This window comes from Hakea prostrata, chromosome 3 (assembly GCF_041222555.1).
Source record: "Hakea prostrata isolate BN-2017 chromosome 3, UWA_Hpros_2, whole genome shotgun sequence".
In the NCBI taxonomy this organism is placed as follows: domain Eukaryota; kingdom Viridiplantae; phylum Streptophyta; class Magnoliopsida; order Proteales; family Proteaceae; genus Hakea; species Hakea prostrata.
This window is the reverse complement of record NC_142602.1, coordinates 36,137,620-36,156,717: the sequence shown is the minus strand read 5'-3', so window position 1 is coordinate 36,156,717 and position 19,098 is coordinate 36,137,620. Positions and strand designations below refer to the sequence as shown.

General features: G+C 38.4%; 1 protein-coding gene across 1 annotated transcript in view; it reads right to left on the bottom strand.

Annotated features, from left to right (window-relative positions):
- IIL1 (isopropyl malate isomerase large subunit 1) overlaps nt 1–19,098 on the bottom strand; it is a 50,092-nt gene that overhangs the window by 11,545 nt on the left and 19,449 nt on the right. Inside the window, exons 7-14 of the mRNA XM_089150336.1 lie at nt 13,577–13,651; nt 13,353–13,430; nt 12,951–13,046; nt 12,788–12,837; nt 8,824–8,878; nt 8,582–8,713; nt 1,962–2,009; nt 1,679–1,837 (exon numbers count right to left, since the gene is read on the bottom strand). Of these exons, the coding sequence (XP_089006462.1) occupies nt 1,679–1,837; nt 1,962–2,009; nt 8,582–8,713; nt 8,824–8,878; nt 12,788–12,837; nt 12,951–13,046; nt 13,353–13,430; nt 13,577–13,651 (693 nt within the window). The remainder of the gene's footprint in view (nt 1–1,678; nt 1,838–1,961; nt 2,010–8,581; nt 8,714–8,823; nt 8,879–12,787; nt 12,838–12,950; nt 13,047–13,352; nt 13,431–13,576; nt 13,652–19,098) is intronic.

Below are 19,098 nucleotides of genomic sequence, written 5' to 3'. Positions count from 1 at the left end.
CCCGCCCGCCCCCCCCCCACCCCCCCCCCCCCCCCCCCCCGGCGCCCCCAAAAAACCCCCCCCCTTTTTTAAAAAAAAAAGCGCCCTTTTTTTTTTTTTTTTTTTAAATCACAAGAGATGCCTAATCGAAGGCATATATTGAAATGCTTATTAGATTCCGATTGTAAAGTATCTAGTGTTTGAACCTATATGCATATGTATAATGACACTACATGTGATCAAATGTTAAAATAAAAACAAACAAAATTGAAAGAGAATTAAGTTCTTAACTCAAGTCTCACACTCTCAATCTCACTCTAATCCCTAATCTCTTTCTCTCTTCTTCTCTTCCATTCCCGCAGCGTCCGGCAAGCAAGGTGGACATCCAGCCTCCTTCTCTTCCTTTCTTCTTGCGACTTTTTATTTAGGACCTATTATGTGGGGTTTTTTTTTTTTTGGATGGCTTGAGGTAGCCTAATATTAGTTTTTTTATTATATAAGATATGATAGATTTAGGGTGAATGAGATCTCCACTCAAAATTGGGGGGGGGGGGGCAAAGCTATCTCAGGGTCAACTATGGGTGGAATATCTGACCTGATGCTGCTTACATCCAGGAGAACCTTGAGTTGGGTTCTCCACTCAAAATTGCTACTAGGTTTTCAGGCTCTCTTCAAGTGCTCCCATCAGCAACGAAAGTTGAAGACAAGCTGAAGTTGCTTTCCTTTTTTATTCATCATCAATACCCTTTTTCCTGAAGTACTCGTTTCTATTGACTCAAAAGTCTGTCCAACCCCCACCATCATTGCTTCAAACTCTGTTCCCAGACGCCTTTGTCCGTACCTCCAAAGTTGCCCTTTACAATTCTGGTAATTTTGTGGATTTCCACTATCTTGCTACCTTAAATATATTTACAGTTTTGACACCAATTTGCTTGAATGAATTGAAACAAGTTGGGTATGCCAATGACCAATCTGAACTGGGTTTTTCTGAACCCTGGGTTGCATCAATTGGAATCATTACTGTATTTGCTGCAACGTACTAACCATGACAAGACCATCTCACATCATCAATCCTGTGCTCTAAAGCAGTACAAGGAATAAAAGAAAATCAAATTTATTCAAACTCTTTAACACTGAAATAAAATTTGACTCTTACACTTCGACTTAATAACTAATATAAGCTCTAACCCTTATTTGACATTAATGATTAATGAAATAAGGAATTTAAAAAAATAAAAAAATAAAAAGGAGAAATTGCTGCAGCATGCAATGAAAAGATGGATTTCTTGTTTATAAGAGCTTCTAAAAAGCATGATAGCTATTCATACCCCAAAAAAAAAGGCAGCATTATAGAGAACCCTGCAAGAGTTCGTCCTGGAAATCGTGAGTCCTTAATTTGTGGAACCCAATTGCTAAACTTATGCTTCATTTCTAGAATTGGACAGATGGAGGCAGTAAGCTTTTGCATTCAACAGATACTTTCAAGGTTAAAGGATGTATAGGCAAAAACCCTAAGAAATATTTAACCTGTTGAACTATTATTAAGTTCTAAGTTGATCCAATTTGGACTTTCATCTGAAAAGTGGTTCTCTTGCTAAATATCAAAAGATATATCTTTGAGAATTCTCCTAGAGAAGATGGCATGAGCAAAAGCTTACTAGTAAAAATCAATCAGTTTCACATGAAAATTAATACTCGCCTGAGGCTCATTCATGCGTGCATATGTATCCCTTGGACCACCTAAACAAGCTCCACAGCTAGGACTCGCAGGCACATCACAACCAGCTTCTTCGAAAATCTGAGAGCAAGTCTTTCCACCTGCCCCTGGAACTGGAATACCATATATGTCCATCCAAACCTGCCAATTAAATGAAGATATAACATTAACTTCAACATTTCAACAAAGGATTTTTTTTTCCTTCAAAATAATAAAATTCCTACGGTATACTGGTCCTACAAATATCAAATATCATAAAGACAACCTTTTGGGTGGCAGGTACAAGAAAAGTTGGCACTTTGACCTTTTTCCCCTGGCACAAAATGAAACAATATTTATAAACTGAAAAAAAATAAAAATAAAAATACTGATGCAAAATTCAAACATATGTATTGGGTTTCATTCAAGCACAATACCAAAAACAATCATTCTATAAAAGCAGACTTGAGGTGGAATTAAGTGGTAACTGCTATATATCTGTATTCCCCTGACATACATACCTAACATAATGTATGTTTTGGTGGGTTATAGCTTGTAATAAAATACAACATTTTCACATTTTTGGCAGCTAAGTTATGTAGTCTACAGTGCATAGCAGCAAACATAATTCCAAACAAGAAGCAACATTTGAGGATTCTCTTTTATTTTGGGAGGGGCGGGGGGAGGGTGATGCAAATCCTTTTTACAAATTTTCGTTGAGTCCAAGTTAGGATATAATTGGCAATATGTTTGTGGGACACCTAAATCTTCTTTTTTTATTTTAAAATTTGAGTCCACATTATGCAAGTTATTTAAGAGCCCTAATTAGAGTGGGATAAATAGTTTGTGAAGCAGTCCACTAGAGTTGTCCTACTCCTTGCAAGGGATCTAAATCTACTCTTGGAATTCAAATTTGAATCCTCCAGAGTAAGTTATGAAGGTTCCTTGTGTGAGTTAAAACCTTAAGAGCTTTAATTTGATCCAAATTGCAAGGAGAGTCCTAGTTTGATCTATTTTCTAAAGTTGAGTCCTACTCTAATTCCTTTCAATAGGCTACTAGGCTATATATAAGCCTTCAAACCTTGTAAATAGCAGATTCATTTGAAGAATTAAATATTACAGTTGTTTTGGGGCAAGCTAGAGAAGTTGCAGTTCCCTAGAGGAGCCTGCAGCTGCTTCACAGAGTGATTTTCTGCAGATATTCTGAAATTACAACATCCTACTTCCAAGTCCCAAGTAATTTAAACCCTCTACCCTGCCCCTAATCCTTCTTCTTCTCTCTCCTGCAGCTTCCCTCTACCCCTTTAGCCCTAATTTTCTTCAATCCTCGCCTTCCCCTCCATCAAAGGTTTCATTCACCCCCTTTCCCAACCCTGAAGCAGCTTTAGGATCCCTCCCCCACCCTTATTACTGGATCCCCTACCCTCCCCTAACCCTAGGATATCAACCCAGCCCATCCCCCTTACTTTTTTCTGCCTTCTTTTCTTCTCTGAATACTTGCAGCACTTCTGGAAATTCCAGAAAATTAAAATTCAGAAGTGCAGCCACTAATTTAGGACCTATAAGACCCTATACCTTAGAAAAACCATTCCTGTTTTAGAATTAAATCCTAACCCCAGTCCCCTCCCTACCTTTGATAATTCCAACCCCTTCCCTCACTTAAAAACCTAAAAATCCTGCAAACTAGCTTCTTAAAATTGTTAAAAACAACAAGGTTTCAAGCTTCAAAGCGCAAACCCTAGATCCCTAAGCCTGGCCGAAACCTACCCTGGCCCTAGTCTAACCCTTACACTCCTAGAATTTCTGAAAACCCTCCACCGAAAGGTACTAAAGCCCTAGAAAACTGTTGATTCTCAAGGAAAAGGAACTAGGGGTGGGCCTAGATCACGGGCATTATTCCATTCAGCATGGTGGGAGATCTCATGAGACATCTCGGTTTTTTCATAAACCGAGACGAGATAGAGATTGAGTTCTGCGAAATGGGATATCTCGCTATATCTAGCCCCATATCTTGCAATATCTCGCTAGAATTTTCAAATTTTGACCCATTTTTTGCAGATTTCAGCTGGATTTTCACTTGTAACTATTCTTAGCACATCTACAACATCAATCATTCTTTGCTTGTCTTATGAACTTATGTGTTACAACAACAACAACAACAACAATAAGCCTTGTCCCAACTAAATGGGGTCGACTTCATGGATTCTTGCCCTCCAATCAATTCTGTTCGAGGCCATGCTAGATACAAGGCCTAAGCTATACATATCCTTTCTCACAACTTCTCCTAAGGTTATCTTAGGTCTACCCCTAGCTCTTCTAGTTTCTTCAATATGGATTATATCACTTCTCCGTACAGGAGCATTTATAGATCTCTGTTGAATATGGCCGTGCCACCTCAAACGACTTTCTCTAAGCTTATCACTTATGGGAGCAACTCCCAGACCAACTCTAATATGATCGTTTCTTATCTTATCCATCCTAGTTTTTCCACTCATCCATCTTAGCATCCTCATTTCTGCTACACTGAGTTTATCTATATGATTCTTTTTAACAGCCCAACACTCTGCACCGTACATCATAGCTGGTCGAACAACGGTCCTATAAAATTTTCCTTTAAGCTTTAATGGAATACACCGATCACATAAGACCCCGGACGCACCTCTCCACTTCATCCACCCTATTTTAATTCTTTGGGAAACCTCATCTTCTAAATCACCTCTTTTACTTATGATTGAACCTAGGTACCTAAAACAATCACTCTAAGGAATCTCTTTATCGTCAAGTATCACCACCTCATCATCTGCCCGATCATGACTAAAGTTACAAACTAAATATTTTGTCTTTCATCTACTAATAAAGCCTTTTGATTCCAAAGCTAATCTCCATGATTCTAATTTGGTATTAATCCCCACTTGGGTCTCATCAATCAACACAATATCATCCGCAAAAAGCATACACCAGGGGACCTCATCTTGAATGTCTTTGGTTAATTCATCCATTACCAGTGCAAATAGATATGGGCTTAAAGTTGACCCTTGATGCAGCCCAACTGTTATTGAGAATTCATTACTTTGTCCCTCCACTATTCTAACACTAGTCACCGAACCATCATACATATCCTTAACTATATCTATATATTTACTTGCAACACTTCTTTTCTCTAGTACTTGCCAAATTAACGCTCTAGGGACTCTATCATACCATATGAAGATCTTTCCTACATTCTCTATACCTTTCCATAAGTCTCCTAATTAAGTAAATAGCCTCCGTTGTAGATCTTCCCGGCATAAACCCAAATTGGTTCTCCGTAACTGTAGTTAAGTGTCTCAAACGGGTTTCAATTATTCTCTCCCATAATTTCATCGTATGGCTCATCAATTTAATGCCCCTATAGTTATTACAACTTTGAATATCTCCTTTATTTTTGTAAATTGGAACCACAACACTTCTCCTCCAATCATCTGGCATTTTCCCTGTGCTCATAATTAGGGCTGCAACTGGACCGGGCTGGGCTAGGGCTTTTGCAATCCCAAGCCCAGCCCTATATGATATAATTTGAGCCCATTCTCACCTTGGCCCTAGTTCATGGCCAATGATTATTGTCCCTGGCCCTAAGCCCTACAGGGCCAAGCCAAGCCCATTCCCGCCCTAATTGGCCCTAATTGGGCCGGGTCGGGATGGGTTGGCCCTGATTGGCCCTAATTGGTCCTGACCCTGATTGGCCATGTCCCTGATTGGCCTTGATTGGCCCTGTCCCTGGCCCTAATTGGCCCTGTCCCGGCCCTGACCCTGATTGGCTCTGTCCCTGGCCCTGACCCTGATTGGCCCTGTCCCTGGCCCTGATTGGCCCATGCCCTAATTGGCCTTGTCCCTAGCTTTAATTGGCCATATCATTGGTCGTAAATATCAAATGTAAGACAAGTAGTAATTAAAATACATATTAAAGTAATTAAATTCTTAAATTCCAAACTCAGTTCTAGAAAATAAAATACTAAAGATGTCAACAAATAATCCAAAACTTATATTCAATATGTATTTAACAATTTATACCCATTTAGATTTTAGAGAAATCGAGAAATCCAAATTTCTAGGGTTTCTTAATTTGCTATTCGATGAAAATTATGGTTTCTCTCTCTCTCTCTCTCTCTCTCTCTCTCTCTCTCTCTCTCTCTCTCATATTTTGTTTTTTCCTTTGGTTTTTCTCCAGTAGCAAAGAGTTAAAATTATTCATGAAATAGAATAAGTAGAGAGAAGAATTGTAATTAAATTTAGGAATATTTGAAAGTCAAGTCAATTATAGAGAATGTCACACAAACTCTTTTTGTAAACTTATAAACATCAAAGATTCAGAATTCAAAAGGAATCTGATAAATGAAAATTTTATCTTCAAAGTCAAGAACTTAAGCCGTAGGTGTGTATGTTTTCATTCACAATTGTTCAATAAATTGATATATTTATTCAATACAAAAAAATTCATATTCAAAACCTTGTTAACAAGTAAATCGACGATAATTTAGTATTCAACAAAAAAAATGTATTTTTTTCATAGTTAAAGAAAATGATGTTTTAGTTACAAACATAGCTATATGTTTTTAATAAATTTTTTTGAAATATCACAGTAGATTTGTTAGATATTCATGATGAGAAGTTGAGGTATAGATTTGTTAGATATTAATTCTTTATGTAATAGTTTTTATTATTTATAATATATTATCTCGCCTTAGTCAAAAAACAAAATCAATATTTTATTGAACTAAAAATGACTTTGTTGGAAAAATAAAAATTACCTTAAAAATAATATAAAAAGTGAATTTATAGTCTAATATGATCAAGTGCCTAAATGTCAAAATCAAGACTCATATCAATATTAGTATGAAGATCAGGGTAAAAATCTAGTACTGTAATACATGATCATCGTCAAATTAATATTAAGATTAAAGCCAAAATTAGGGTTAGGATCAGGGCCAAAATCAAATAGATGCTTATTACATTGTTAATGAGGTTATAATTTATTTTTATTAATTTTCTACAAAACATGATCATGTTTCTAAAATTTGACACGTGTTAAGTATCCATCCATATGTATTACAATTAATTCCTCTCCATGTGGGTGGAGGGTCCAGAGTCTTTAGACTCAAATCAGGGCCAGGATCAGGGTCAGGATCAGGGCTAATATCAGGGCCAAGATCAGGGCCAAGATCAGGGCCAAAATCAGGGCCAGGATCAGGGCTAGGATCAGGGCCAAAATCAGGGCCAAGACCAGGGCCAAAATCAGGGCCAAAATCAGGGCCAAAACCAGGGCCAAAATCAGGGCCTGGGTCAGGGCCAAAAATCAGGGCCTGGCCGGGATGGGCTGGGCGGGCCAGAGAGTAATCCCAGGCCCGCCCTTGGCCCTAAGTTCAGGGCCAGAATATTTTGGCCCTAACCCACCCTTATGGCCAAAATCTTTAGCCCAAGCCCTATTCGGGCTCAGGGCGGGCTTAGGGCGGGTCAGGGCCGCCAGGGCCAAACTTGCACCCTTACTCATAATCTTATTAAACAACTTAGTCGACCAAACTAGTCCATGGGTTCCTAAGCTCTTCCATACTTCAATTGGGATTTCATCAAGACCTTGTGTCTTGCCAAGTTTCATCCTCCTTAAAGCTTCTTTTACTTCGGACATCGAAATTCTACGTAAATAAGTTCAGACATTGGATATGAACTTATGTGTTAATGACTTATATACAACTTTTAATGGTTTTATAATTTTATCATTCTAGATCAATCATTCTCTGCTTGTCTTATGAACTTATGTGTTAATGACTTATATAAGAACTTCTAATGCTTGTATAAGTTTATCATTTTATTCTCGAAATACAAGATTGTGATACTCATATGGATGGAATTTTGATAACATTTAAGTTATTTAATACACTTGTATTCATTTATATGTCTTGAAGGTTCCATATTACATGTTGTATAACCTAGCATTGCCTAATCCTATAGCAATTCAATTTCACACTATGGATAGACTTAGAAATCATAAGAGTTGTTTTCTCACAAATCCAAGGCCACCAGTGTGTTCAAAAGGCCTTAAATAGGCTAAACACCAAGTTTCAGCAAGCTAAACCGGGACCTTAAAACCCACCGACATGGGCCACTGAGTTGACGCCAAAAGAATGGCATATCTCAACCAAGATCTTGCCATCTCGGTCGAGATCTCAATGTTTTAGGGTGGCAAGATCTCACTCGAGAGTGAGATCTTTTACCATGCCATTCAGTCAAACCCTAGATCCTGGTTCACATCAAAGGGGAAGTAATGAAACTGAATCATTTAGTAGGGGCTATAAAATGGTAAAGTTAGGCAGCAGAAATTTCTTTCAAAGAAGATTCAGACTATTTTCTGGGCCTCAAATTTTAATTAACCTTAGGAAAAATAATCCCAGGTTTCAATTGAAACCTTAAACCTAGAATAACCTTGGTTGCATTAATGAATGATCTCATGCCCAGTTACTTATATTCTTATGTCATCATTCTAGTCAGCTAACAACAAATGCCTGATGCCCAGGGAGCTATAATTGTCTACCATAATGTACTTAGTCGATAGGATGTTGACTTCATTTCCTTTTCCTTTTTTGGGTAAGAGTTAAAAAAAGGATAATGCCATCCACGTAAACCGGCTGAAGAATCAGATTCAACCAAAAGAGTCATAGCAACTTTAATACTTACTTTAGACATGGCAAGAAACAGCATTTTACACGAGACATTCAGAAATACTAGGAAATGGAAAAGTCAATCACAAACTTGATGCGGTTAAGAACCATGCAGTCACTAATAATTTTAACAAATAGTCTCAAATGCCATCTTACTGAGACAAAAATTAATATTAAATATTATTCTTAATAATATCAACTTTCAGATTCTTACTGAAGCTAGAAAAACTTTGGCGGCAGCAAGAAAATCCTCAGTTTTTCCACCCGTGCATGAGCCTATGTACACTCTGTCGATCTTCACATCTTTGCATTCTCTAGCTAAAGCACGATTATCGGGAGAATGAGGCTGCAAAATTGGGGGGGAGTTGTCGCCAAAGCATAGTTCACACAGAGTCACATTCACTGTTTGAGAAATTGGAAAACTGACAAATTCAAATGCCATTATAGAACACTTACCTTTGCCACCAAGGGCTCTATTTTGGAGACATCAAATCTGTACTCAGATATAAATCTATAAGAAAAGATAATAACAAGGGCATCAATCCATGCAATTTCCAGCAGATCAAGTACGTAAGGCAGTTTAAGAGAGAGAATCAAAACTGGATGTTTCTAATAACTAAACAAAGAATCATCTACTTCCAACCACGGAAAAAAATGAATGACCACATATAACCAGCAAGTAGCATTCACTAAGCCAATTAAATAATAATTTTAAGATCCATCTTTCCTGCATAAGTTGGAAGTTTCCCTGCCCCTTAAACTAATAACCTCATACTGTGAACTTTTGCAGACTGAAAAGTAAATCAGTCCCCTCAAGAAATTGGAAGCATCGCTGGATGAAAAATGGAGGTCAGATCATATGTCCAGGATACATTATATATAGTTCACTACTATTTCACTAAGAAGTTTTGAGTGTCAGAGAAGGGCAGCAATAATGTATACTGAAACGCTCTTGCACATGCAGACCAATATGGCAATATCCCATTTTCCTTCCATGTGGGGCTCTCCCAGCATTTCCTCCTTGCTCTAGTAACCATGTTTATTACCATTTCACCTAAAAGTTGAACTGCTGATGAAGCATCTTGTAAATGCATACATCAATAAGAATAGGACAACAGCAAAAGTTGAACACACTGGATTCCAAGGAAGAAATTGAAATACAAAATTTAATCTAAAGGTACAACGGTTAAAAAAATACTATTATTTGAGGCATGGTAGTCAAAGTGCAGCCTTGGTATCTAGGCAGCTGTCACCTTAGTGTTTGCATTGGTTTTATTGGTATCAAACCAAGTATGCCATTAATTATGCCCAAAATCATTTACTTAAATGTTTTAATATTATATTTAAATTAAGATATTATTCATAAAAGAATAAAACCTAAATTGTATCCAATAAAATTGTTAAAAGAAATACTTTCAAATTCAAAAAGGATAATAAAGTCTACTAGAACAAGAAGTATATCTTGGTGGAACTGTGGAAGTGGAAATTCTTAACATTCAAACCCTGGGGTTTTTCTCAAATCTAAAAATTCTATAAAATCTTAAAATGTCAAAACACCACTAAGAACAAAAAAACAAGTCGCAAAATAATCATTTCTTTTAATGTCTACAAACTTATTTCCATTCAGGGTGATTTAAATCATTTTATGACACCATTAAGGTTTGACCAGGCAATTACTCTTTCAATAGAAATCAGCAACCTTGGATATCTTGGAAAGCTGGCTTTGCCCTCCACCTAATATAGAAAATGTCTCACATAAAAATAAGATCATTTGACAAATCGAACTTACCAGTGAACATGAACATCTCTCTAAGTTGAAGGCACTTTAATTACTTAAAGATTATGTTTCCCAAGGACAATATAAGCCAAATGCTACTCGGTGCGCCAGGACATTGATAATTTCTAGGAACAATATAAACTAAACATATAATTGTTTCAAACTTTTAATAGCTTGTTTCTTTGGTTCTAGTTCCTTCTGACTTAATATAACCTAATGTTGATTTTGATGGTTTTAACTGGTTAGATGTTGGTTTCTGATGACACAAGGAATATAATGCAGTATATTAATAACTTTACAAATGAGGAGAACTAAAATACAAGGGTGACAGAAACTTCCCACATACAAGCTAGAAGTTCACTAAAAGGCAAGGTCCACTATTTTATTGTTTCCACGAAGTGATACATAAAGCAGAAGGGCTTAAACCCAAAAGCTCAGAAAAAGTTTAGGCTTCAACCTGGTTGGTGCCATGGTGATGCAGTTCCAGCGATCTTGTTAGTGATTCCAAAAGCCTAATTGATGATGATTCCAATCAAACGATATTCTTGAGATTCAATAGGTTGGGGATAGTGATGATTCCATTCCCATAAGCCAGGTGGTGAAGCTCATATACCAATGTAAATCGAGTTACTATTGATCTCTAGTTGGCAAGATTACTTCATGATCTCTTGTTCACATGTAGGACATGACCACATTCACAAGACAAAATGATTTGGTATGACAAACAAACAATGTTAGAAAAGTCTATTCTAATGCTCCAAAAAAGTTGGAGCTCTAGGCATTGATGTGAACACAGAGACCCCCTCCCTTGGCCGAACCCCAATGTGGGCCTCAAGACCCACCCAACATGCTAGCTGAATCCCATTAAAGAGTTTTCTTATCTTATAGGATTTTCTTTTGATTAGAATTTGTTTTTATTAGTGGTTGTGACTTACTTAGGTAAGGAGTCTTTTCCTAAAGAAGACTCTAATAGATAAGGCAGTCTTTTATTTCAAGAAGTCATCTCTTATTGAGGTAGTAGTTTAGTTGGTTTCTAAGTCTTAGATGATTTTGAGTTAAGTTCTTCTTTCTTTGTAAAGGCTATAAGTAGCCAAGTGTTCATTGTAATTTTTCAGTTTTGACGATTGAATAAAATTATTGAATTTAGGATCAGGGTTTCCTAATTGCGGGGGGCCTGGTTGAGTAAAGTTTGTTCAAAATCAAGACAATCACCATAAATTAAGAGCTTCTTATCCTTCATTCCAGCAAGCTTCAAGCATTTCACAAGCAGCCAAGTTTCATTCCAGCAGCAGCCAAGTATAGAACCTCCACCACCCTTCCCCTGCCTCCTCTTTCAATCGCACCCATTCCCTGCCCCTTTCCCCTTCTGTGCAGCCCTTAGGAACCCCCCCCCTGCCCACCCCCATCACAGACGCCTTCTCTTCCTTCTCTTTTATTCTCTCCAAACCTCAGCCCCCTCCCTCACATTCCCCTACCCCTGCAAGTGATCCCCAGCCACCCCCCCTGCCCTGTGCAAACTCCCCCACCCTTCTTCTACCCCACGGCAGCCCTAGGACCCCTTCCCTGGAACTTCAAATCCCAGCCCCTAAACCTCCTTTTTCTTCTCTCCTTAGGATCACACCATCCCCTACAAATTAGCCCTATAGTTATTCCTTCAATTAAACCTTGTTTTCTTAATTCTTACAAATCCCTGCACTTCACCCTCTACATCTGGAATTTTCTGCAACTTATCCAAATCCCTGCCATCCAGACCATCTCCGGCATTCCATTAACGCTAAGACAATGTCTGAAATCACAAGGCAGCACAGGATTGCTCTTCTCCCACCCTACCCGAAATACCCTAAACCCTAATTTTCTGTTTTTGTTCAAATTTCAGATCTGAAATTGCATTACAGCAGAGTTTTAAAGTATCAAAATACCCTATAAACCCCAGGATTTTCATTCTTCTTTGCTGAATTTCCTGGGCAGCCCTTAGATTTAGGAAAATTCCCAAACTACCCTTAACCCTAAGTCTGGGTTTACCTCCGGCATTCGGGAGATCTTCCTTTACAAACACCATGCTTATGCTACTTGCAAAAATTCATACAACAACAAATCAATTTTTCAAACCCAGGCCATCCTCCAACCAGAGCATTGACAGAGTGGGGTTTAGTTACGAGAGTTGCCATTTGCTGGAGACAGAGGTGATGTAACACCCATGCTTAAATACGCAAGATGATGGATAGTTCCCCCTTACCTCACTGTAATATAAACTACTGATTCAGCTGTAAATCATATTCAGCCATAAGATGATGTCTTAGTGATGCAATCCATTAATCATATTCGTGATCTTAGATGACACAATTTTTATATTTTTTGTTTTAATTTCAGCCGACTCTTCTTAGTTGGGATACAGGTGAGAAGTTGTTTATTTACTCATTTAATTTAATAGGCAGCATATTATAATTATATTGCAGAGCTTTAAGCCTTTGAAACACCAGACTCTGCTTCTGCGAAAGCCTTCGGTACTGGGTTCCCCCGATAATAACTAACTGGAAATTGGAAAGAATAATATACAGATAATTTTCAAAGTTAAAAAGAGAATCAAGTAGCAAAGAATAACAGATTGCTCATTTTCTCTAGGGAAAAGTTTGTACTCCTTACCTAGCTTGTGCATCACTGTATACTGGTTCAAAAGGTTTTGATGTCTTACCCTGTGAGGAAGCAAAGCCACAACCTGGGTTGAGTACTTCTTGCAAGATTATGCACAAATTTGACACACAAAAGTCTATCAATTAAGCATATTAAAGACAACTATTGATCTCACCTCAAGGTATTTAAAAGTGGTATTATCAGCCGGCACAACACCATTTTTACCCCCGGCTTCAACTACCATATTACACAATGTCATCCTTTCTTCCATCTAGCACATCAAATCAATAAAGCAATGAATATTTAAAAGACTATGTTCGCACCTGAAAATATACATAAAAAAAGGGGCAAGATAAGGATATCTAGTCGCGTGGCCCCTCCACCAGCATAAGAGCCATGAGCACATGTGAGGACAATCAACATGGACAGAATTTCTTATTTCATAGTGGCAGTTGGTAATTTTATTGGCTCCTATGTATGAAGCCCCACGATGCAGGATCCATGCGACCAGGCAACGTTCTATTTCCAATAAATAAATATCAGAAACAATCCAACCATTTCTTCTATAAGTACTTACAGTTAAACTTTCAACAGCTGAGCCAACAAACTCCATGGACTTGTACGTTGCTCCAGAAAGAGTAATTTCACCAATAATCTGAAAATATCCATGACCACTGGTGAAGTATAAAATCAAGGCAGTCAAAGTGGCTTATCTACCACATACCCACAACAATTTAAATCATGCTGCTGGAGAGGGGTGAAGAAGGGTAAATCAAATCCTAAAACATTGAAAAAACTCACTTGCAAAATCAAATCCTTCGCAAGCAGATAATTGGGCATCTCACCATCCATTACAAATCTCAGCGTCGGGGGCACCTGCAATTTGAACAAGAATGAAAACTTTAGGTAGCCAGCAGAGAGAATGAAATGAACCTAAATTCAGGTCCACTAAAGGCCTAGTTATGCTGAGAAGTAAGGCCTTACATAAAAGAAACTCAATTTTCCAAACATAATCCAGTGATCATCAATCAGAAAGGATGATGTCTCTGGAGGATATCCTACAGAGGCTTCTTGGCTTTAGCTCCAATTGTATCTTTAAAAGAAAAAACAAGAACTCGGCCTAATTCCAACTAAATGGGATCAGCTACATGGATCCTTGCCTTCCAATAAGCTCTATATAAGGTCACATACTAGATACAAGGCCTAAGCCATTCATGGCTTTTCACTCCTTTGTAATAGGGCATTTAAAGGCCTCCATTGAACATGGCTATAGCTTTCCTTACTTTATCCTTCCTAGTTTTGCCACTCATCCATCTCAACATCCTCATTTCTACTACACTGACTTTATCTATATGATGCTTAACTACCCAACACCCTGCACATACATCACAATTGGACATACAGCAGTCCTACAAAATTTCCCTTTTTAAGTTTTAAAGGAAGATGTTGATCATACAAAACCTCAAACACACCTCTCAACTTCATCCATCCTATTTTATTTCCTCGGAAACATCGTCCTTTAAATCACCTTCATGAAATGGATATCCAAATAAGGTGATGCTCCATCTGATAATTGGAAAAGTAGTGACTTATCTAGACAAGTCTATACGGGCCCATACAAGGAAATGCTGTTCCATACATTGTTAAACCCAGCCAACAAAGAATACAGTAGCCATAGATTTATTTTGCCTCGAGCTATTTTTGCTTGTCTTGGAGGTTGCATGCATTTTTTGTATATTACCAAAATCCAGTTTTTTTCCAAGTTTTTTAATTTGGTCATGAATGTAAGGTTAATGAACATACACCTATACTCATTATACTTATTTCATTTTACTATTTTCTGTATAACTGGGATTGTTATTTAGTAAGTAACCCAAAAATATCAACTCAGCCTTATCCCAATTAATGTGATCTGACACAGGGGATCCTTTCTTAATTCAACTTTTACTTTAAACAGTACCTGTCAAATCCTAAACACACATATTCTAGCACCACTTCTCCTAGAATCCTTTCATCTTGTAGCTACAATAATCTGAATCAAATCATCCCTCCACACAAGAGCTGTGGAGCATTCAAAGGCCTCCACTGCACATGTCCATGCCATTTAAGCAACTTTTTTTTTAACTTATCATGCATCGTATTTACCCTTAGATTAGCTCTGACTGACCATCCTCATTTTTCCTTTTTCTAGTTTCACCCCTCATTCATGTAAACATAATTATCCCAGCTACACTAAGTTCTTTCAAATGTGTTTCTTCAATGCCCAACATTCAGTTCCATAGATTATTGCTGGTTGCATAATTATCTTACAGTTTTCCATGTGTATATCTGTTACTACAAATAATACTCTCCACCCTGCCCTCTTCCCCCCCCCCCCCCCCCAACAAAAAGAAAACTCTTTTTTTCTTTCTCTTTTCATACTAGAAATTTCCTTTCATTTTCAAGTTTATAAGCCAGCTCTATAGATTACTATACAACTCCTCATAAGAGTTATGCTTGACTATGGCATGCTAGTCTCAACCTTGGGTTTCCGCATCCATTTGTTTCTGGTGCTCCCACCTCCCAGATCTGGCCAACACAAGTACTAGGGAAGCTGATGTGAATCTGATTCTAGGGTTAGGGTTCCTAGGAACGATTCCCTAGAATGAAGGATCCACCCAGAATCTTCCAGCAAATAATCCCAATAATCTTATGGGATCTTATGGGTAGATGGAAATTGAAAGGAGAATAAAGACACATGATTGGGTTGAAGAAGGGATCTATAAGAGACATGGGTTGAAATTTGGAGAAGGGATAAATTAGGGAAAACTTTGGAGCGGAAACAGTTCAAGAATCTGAAAATTCTCTACAGCTTGATTCTTTCATCCTGTTTTCTCTTTTCTTTCTTTCTTTTTTTTTTTTTTTTTTTTTTTTTTTCTTCTTTCTTTTTCCTTTCTTCTTTTTCTTACTGATTTTCTGTTCTGTTGCCGCAAAGAAGAAGGACACAGAGAGAGAGAGGGAGAGTCCGAGAGGATTGGGAGCCAAAGGGGGGGGGGGGTCGTAGGGCAGGGGAGGGGCCTAAAGGGGTCATAGGGGGGAGGGAGGGGATAGGGATGTTGTAGTGGCCTGGGTATGCTGCTGCCCAGGTGCAGCAGCAGGGAAAGGGGGTAGCAGGGTTTGTGCAAGACAGGGGAACAGCAGGGGTTGTCTTACAGGGGTAGGGAAAGGTGACGGAGGGGCAGGGGGCTGCTGGGAATGAAGGGAAACAGATGGAAGGGTCTGCAATTTTTTTTTATGGGGTGGGGGGTGGAGTTGGGGGTAGACGGGCTCCTGGGGTTGCGCAAGGAAGAGAAGGGATGGGGGAAGGCAGTAGATGAGAGAGGAGGAAGGGGAAGGGGATGGGGGCTGCTGAACTTAGTTTACTGCTGGAACTTGAAGATTGCTTTGAATGCTTGAAGATGCTGGAAATAATAAGAGGTGCTGATCCTTGAACAAAACTCACTCCTACTCAACCATGGCCCCCTGAACAAGAAACCATGATCCTTAACTCAAACTCAAATTTTATTCAATAATCAAACTTAAGTTACAAAGAAAGAATAGGCTTTGTTACTTACAGCCTACTAATAGACTCTTAAGACTAAGTGGGATCCTTTAGAGATTAGGATCCCACCACATAATCTCAACCCTTAAAATAAAATCAAAACATCTAATGGTCCATAATAGTCGCATGCTGAAAAAAAAAGATTAAATAACTTAGAACTCCAATCTAAGGAAGTTTACTCGAAAAAAGAACTCCTTATGACACTCAACTACTAACTACTAACTGAAGAAGTATTAACCAAACTGGACTCTATGACTAAATCTGGAATTAGCTCCCACAATAAAATAGGGCTGAAAATGCCCAAAATACCCCTCCTAGGGGGTTTGACCAGCCTAGAGAAGCTTCTTGGAGCCATCTAGTGGGCCCCACTTAGGTTTCGGCTAGGGTTAACTTGTGGTCATGGTGGGAGACACGCGATCGACTCTCGCGAGATATCTCGCTATTTTGAGATAGCGAGACAAGAGGAGAGACAAGATCTGAAAGATGTGAGATCTCGCCACATCTCACCGAGATCTCGCCTCTCTCTCTCGCTGCAACCATCAAAACTTGCCAGAACTTGATTTTTAACCAGAATTTGTCTGAGGATTCAACTTCTAAACATCTTTAAGACATCTACAACATACAATTATCATCATTCAAGCATATTTCAACTTGATTTTCAACAAAGGTAAGATTTTCCCCCAAATTTGAATTTTTTTCAAATAGAATGTTCTATAATGAGTGTGTGAGTCTAGTGTAAATGTATGTTGATCCACAAGCTTTGATCTACATTTTCATGGAAACCAATTAATGTGACATTTAAACCAATATGTGACATACTACAGTGATGAGTTGACTTGGGAGTCATATGTGGCCACCATTCAGAATCAGTTGATGCAGAATGCTGAGTGATACTCTTGTTGTCTTGTAGTCTTGTAATCTTATTACTCACATATTCTTGTGATTGTGAACTAATGGATTATGATTTATGACTTACTAAAACTTCTTATGGTTGTAAAATTTTGAAGACATTTAAGTTCTTTGATAGTTTGATGTGTAATGCATTTGATACTTTATAGTTGATAACATGAATTACTTGATATCTCTACATTACATGTTGTCTAACCTTGCATTTCATAGCATTTCAGTTTTACACATAGGGTCAACTTAGAAGACATACTTCGGGTTATTTTCTCACAAATATAAGGCCACCAATGTGTTCAAAAGGCCTTAAATAGGCTAAATTCCAAATTTCAGCCCAACCGAGGCCCTAAAACCCACCAAGATGGGCCACCGAGATTATGCCAAAATTTTGGTAGATCTCGACCGAGATCTCGCCATCTCGGTCGACATCTCTCTATTTTGGAGTGGCGAGATCTCCCACCATACTCGTGGTCACATCAGATGCCTAGCAAAATTACTAAATAATAAGAGTATTAGTAGCTGGTTCATATGGCAATCTGATCATTTTCATGTCTCAGTCATGGTGTCAACTATCAAGTATTTATGTACATTAGACTTTGGGCCTTGGAAACTACACAATGAAGAAACACAGAAAAATGGAAGGGATGAGGCATTATCAACAGTTCATTGTTGAGATCACCTAAGATAGTCAATACAAAAGCCTGTGGCTGATTCATCACACAGGCAACACGTAGAAAATGAGAAGAAGATGGTTGTTATAAGCATCATATCAGAGACTAGTCTGCTGGCTCAAAAAGGAATAGCCAGGCCTAGCTGCTCTAGAGAAAAACAAGAATAAATTTTGAGGAAAGACCCTGGTGGCAAGAAAGACTCTGCTGCAGATAACTTTCCCTCCATTCCCTGTATGATGATCAATTTGTTAACGCAGTAATATGTGCTATGGTCATCAACTATAGGACATCAGAATTCTATGGACATAAAATAGCTCTGAAAGGAACAGGCAAGATATAGGAAATGCAGGGAATTAGAGGATATGTATCAGAGGGAGGAATTGTCAGCAGCAACCACCCTCACTGCCGCCTGAGGAGGAGAAGAGTGGTGAAGAATTTCAGAACTTCCAGCAAGAAGGAAGTGAAAGAAGCAGACCAGAATGGTGAATGGTTGGGTCAACTTGCTCTATTCCAACAGGTGGTTTTGGGTGGGTTCCAAGTCTTCTGTCTTATTTTGCTTAACAATGGGTTAGTAATCTTCTTTTTCACTCGCATATGACATATCTTTTTTCACTCAATTTTAAGACTGGGTTCTTTTTCATCTCTGACTCTTTACCGTTCTGATTTGCTTCTAATCTGAGACAAAGATTATGATAATCTGTTCTACAAAGTTCATTACAGATTTCTGGTCGACATTCATGTTCTAGTCGTGCTATTGGCTTTCCAAGTACCTGGAGTAGCCTTGGGTTGTAGGGTTCAACCAAGGGCCAACGTGCAAAGACCTTAAAATGCAACAACTAAGGGTTTTGGGTGTTAGGGTATGATGGGGCTATTTAGAGCTGGGATGGAGCTTTAAGAGGCTGAAATGCAGGTTTAGGGGAAGGTCTGGTATGAATTTTGAGGTCCAGAAGTGAGTTTCTAAAACCTAGCTTTGGTTGATGGAATGTATGGATGACTAGTCAAAGGGTTCAAATGGAAGCTAGGGGCTACGATTTATGTCGAGTTCAAGTTCTACAGGGATGATGGGCTCGTAAGGAAGAGAAGGTTTCTGACGGTTACAACCTCAGGAAAAAGAAGTCACAGGTTTCAAGATTGTTAGGATTTATTTACATGTAATAGAAAATAAGGTT